The sequence below is a fragment of the Bombus impatiens genome, unplaced genomic scaffold (assembly GCF_000188095.3).
Source record: "Bombus impatiens unplaced genomic scaffold, BIMP_2.2 scf_3467, whole genome shotgun sequence".
NCBI classification, from domain to species: domain Eukaryota; kingdom Metazoa; phylum Arthropoda; class Insecta; order Hymenoptera; family Apidae; genus Bombus; species Bombus impatiens.
In genome coordinates, this window is record NT_179886.1 from 1 (window position 1) to 2806 (window position 2806).

General features: G+C 26.0%; 1 protein-coding gene across 2 annotated transcripts; it reads right to left on the minus strand.

Moving 5' to 3' along the window:
• Positions 1-62: 62 nt before the first annotated feature.
• On the minus strand, positions 63-1791 carry LOC100742926 (uncharacterized protein C18orf63-like). Of its 2 annotated transcripts, XR_004462881.1 has the most exons (6): positions 1469-1791; positions 1238-1373; positions 988-1162; positions 746-908; positions 239-661; positions 63-166 (listed from the first exon to the last, which is right to left on the minus strand). XR_004462881.1 is itself a non-coding variant. In XM_033324492.1 (5 exons), the coding sequence occupies exons 1-5, from the start codon at positions 1630-1632 to the stop codon at positions 559-561; spliced, it is 741 nt and encodes a 246-aa protein (XP_033180383.1). In that variant the 5' UTR covers positions 1633-1791; the 3' UTR covers positions 63-558. The 2 variants fall into 2 exon arrangements, 1 of the variants encoding a protein (XP_033180383.1); XM_033324492.1 differs by having other exon boundaries at positions 63-661.
• Positions 1792-2806: the final 1015 nt, after the last annotated feature.

Sequence of the window (2806 nt, forward strand, 5' to 3'; positions counted from 1 at the left end):
TTAATTGTGTTCTTAACGATATAGCAGCATTTACATCTTTTGTCAACCCATTTATATGTTTATCAGACAATTCTAATTGTGAGACAATATTACCCTTTTCCTTAAGATATGTACTTAATCCTCTGTCCTTTGGTGATGCATTACTTGACTTTATATTTAAAGATTTCTGTATATAATGGAGAATAGATTTTATTTACGACTATTGAATAGAAATTATTAAATATTCTGCGTAACTCACTGTATCAAATGGGGTATCCTTGGATATCTGTAGCCGTTTACCACAAACTGCAGGTAATTTCATAAGTATATCAGATAAAAAATGTGTAATTGTAGATTCCTTCTCTGTATTTGGAATAATTTCTAATGGACTACTTTCTACACACATATGAGGATATGTAAAAACCTTGGATTTGGAAATCAAAAATTTAATTTCATAAAATAAAATTCCACCTTTATTTTTTGGTAAATAATATCCATACTAAAACGTTATACATACATATATATACAAAGATATATTTGAAAGTAAATTGCAAGATGAATAAACATAGGTATTGTCATTTATACCATATTTTTCCAGTGTCTACGTAATTGGTCATAATCTTTAAAAGCACATTTTGCTGGAAGTTCTTTAGACACAGATAATAGTTTGCCTTTTTTTGTACTACGAAAATTAAAAAATTTTATTTTAAACCAAATATACATGTATATCCCATATATTCCACTAAATGAAATAAATTATTGTTACCTTGGTAATACATATACAAATGGAAGATTATAACGAGATAAATCGACGTATCCTTTAGGGTCTGCTAAAAAATGTGATATAATAGATGGTGAAAGATAGTCTTCAAGTTTTATATATGGAATTTTAAGTATTTCTGCATGAAGTTGCAAACACATTTTTCTATCTAAAAACTTTTTAATGTTAATATATTTCACACTTTTTAATATTAGTTATACGAAGAACAAAATTAGATTTTTTATTACCCTCTATAAGTATATCTAATTTTAATGCTCTAGTTCCTTCTATAAAGTTATAAAAATTTTTTCCTTGAACAAAATAATCATCAACTTTATTCCACAAAGGAGCTATCTTAGTTTGCATCGTATACCTAAGACAACTTTTATAAACTTCTGTAGTAACTGGTCTTGATCCTTGATACTGACAGGAACAAAAATCAGTTTATTATTGAAATAATATATTTAGAGTCAATAAAGATTTGTGTCTTGAACATACCACTAGTTTAAAATTTCTTAAAATTTGTTCCAATCTACCATTTTGGGAAAATTGTTTATGCGTTATAACAAATATATATCTTTCTGTACCCATTACTGGTGAAGCAATAACGTCAGATATTAAATGAATAAGTAATCTAAAATTTTATTGTTAGTAAAATATAAAGATCGTTATTAAGATAATATTATATAATACAAAATTTTTGATTCGCAGAATTTGCCCTTGACTTACCGGCACTTAATTGTTTGCCAATGAAAATTTGATTTCGCCGATGCATCATGAACTTCAACAAAATCAATTTCGCAAATTGCACAACATAGGTTACTCATTTCCGGAAATGAAGCGTACAGAACCGATTGTTCTTTTTTCTTATTCACAAGATTACAAGCATCCATTACATATAATTGCTTGCTATTCTTAATTATTTTATGTTCTTGTAGATCCAATTTATACTAACAATTTTTCGAAAACGTATTTTCGAATGAATAGCCAACATTTAAAATCTCAAAAGTTGTACTAATACTTTAAATATGATTTTTGTGAAGAAGCTTTATTCCCAATTATCTCAAAATTAAACTTTTATGTGAGATATCTAAACTTTTTATATTTAAAACAAATTTAAAATCTTCTTAAGTAAAAAGACGACTCTTTTTCTATTATCAATATATTATTTTATTTAGCGGTTACTGAGGAGTTTATATTATATATATTGGTACGGATCGCTGAACCGCTTTGTTCAATAAAGTGCGCGAAAAAATCAAGATAACTACATATTAAGATGTAAGCATAGCTTCTTTTATAGAGATCTGCTTGAAATTTTTCCTTAGAAAACAAAACATTTTTTAATAACCTCGCATGGCTGAATGAAAACCTTTTAATTTATTGTGATTTTTAACGACTAAACTTAAAGTTTTTCAATAGCGTATTTCCTGTATTTTGAATTCTTATTCACTCCTTGCTATAGTACTCGCATCGAATTTTTGACCAATATATAGATGTATTTAACATTTCAGGTATGTGAACGTAATTTCAAACTTCGCTTCTAAATTGCATATTGATATCGCTAAATATTAGGCCAGATTCATATGTAACACAACGGTTCAGTAATGTTCAATTATATTGTATATTCATAACTTCAAGCCATTTGAAATAAACGCCGCGTAATTCAAATTTCAACACTATGCATAGCGTAGTATTTGAATAGGTAACTGGTAATATATATATGTGTATATATATATATATATATATATATATATATATATATAACAATTTCATTTTACTAACAATAAGGGAAATAAATCAAAGAACAATTACTTATATGCGGAAAGAGTTAACTTTATTCATATAAAATAATATATATAATACAAATTAATGTTTACCTAAGTAACACTTAAAATACAAAAAAAACCAAAAATATACAGAAAAAATGTATTTGATTAGTTTAATATTATGTTTCTGTTTAGTAATTACTGTAGAAATAGTACTAAAATTAAAATATTTTATCATTTCCTAACATATACACTTAGTTTAACGATACATTATACCAAACATATTAATGTGTGTATGTCA

Coding starts and splice junctions, on each gene's coding strand:
- LOC100742926 (XM_033324492.1), bottom strand. CDS start 1,632: ATGGATGCTTGTAATCTTGTGAATAAGAAAAAAGAACAATCGGTTCTG. Junction 909..987: donor ATTAGATATACTTATAGAGG/GTAATAAAAAAT, acceptor AAAAGTTTTTAG/ATAGAAAAATGTGTTTGCAA. Junction 662..745: donor TTTGTATATGTATTACCAAG/GTAACAATAATT, acceptor TAATTTTCGTAG/TACAAAAAAAGGCAAACTAT.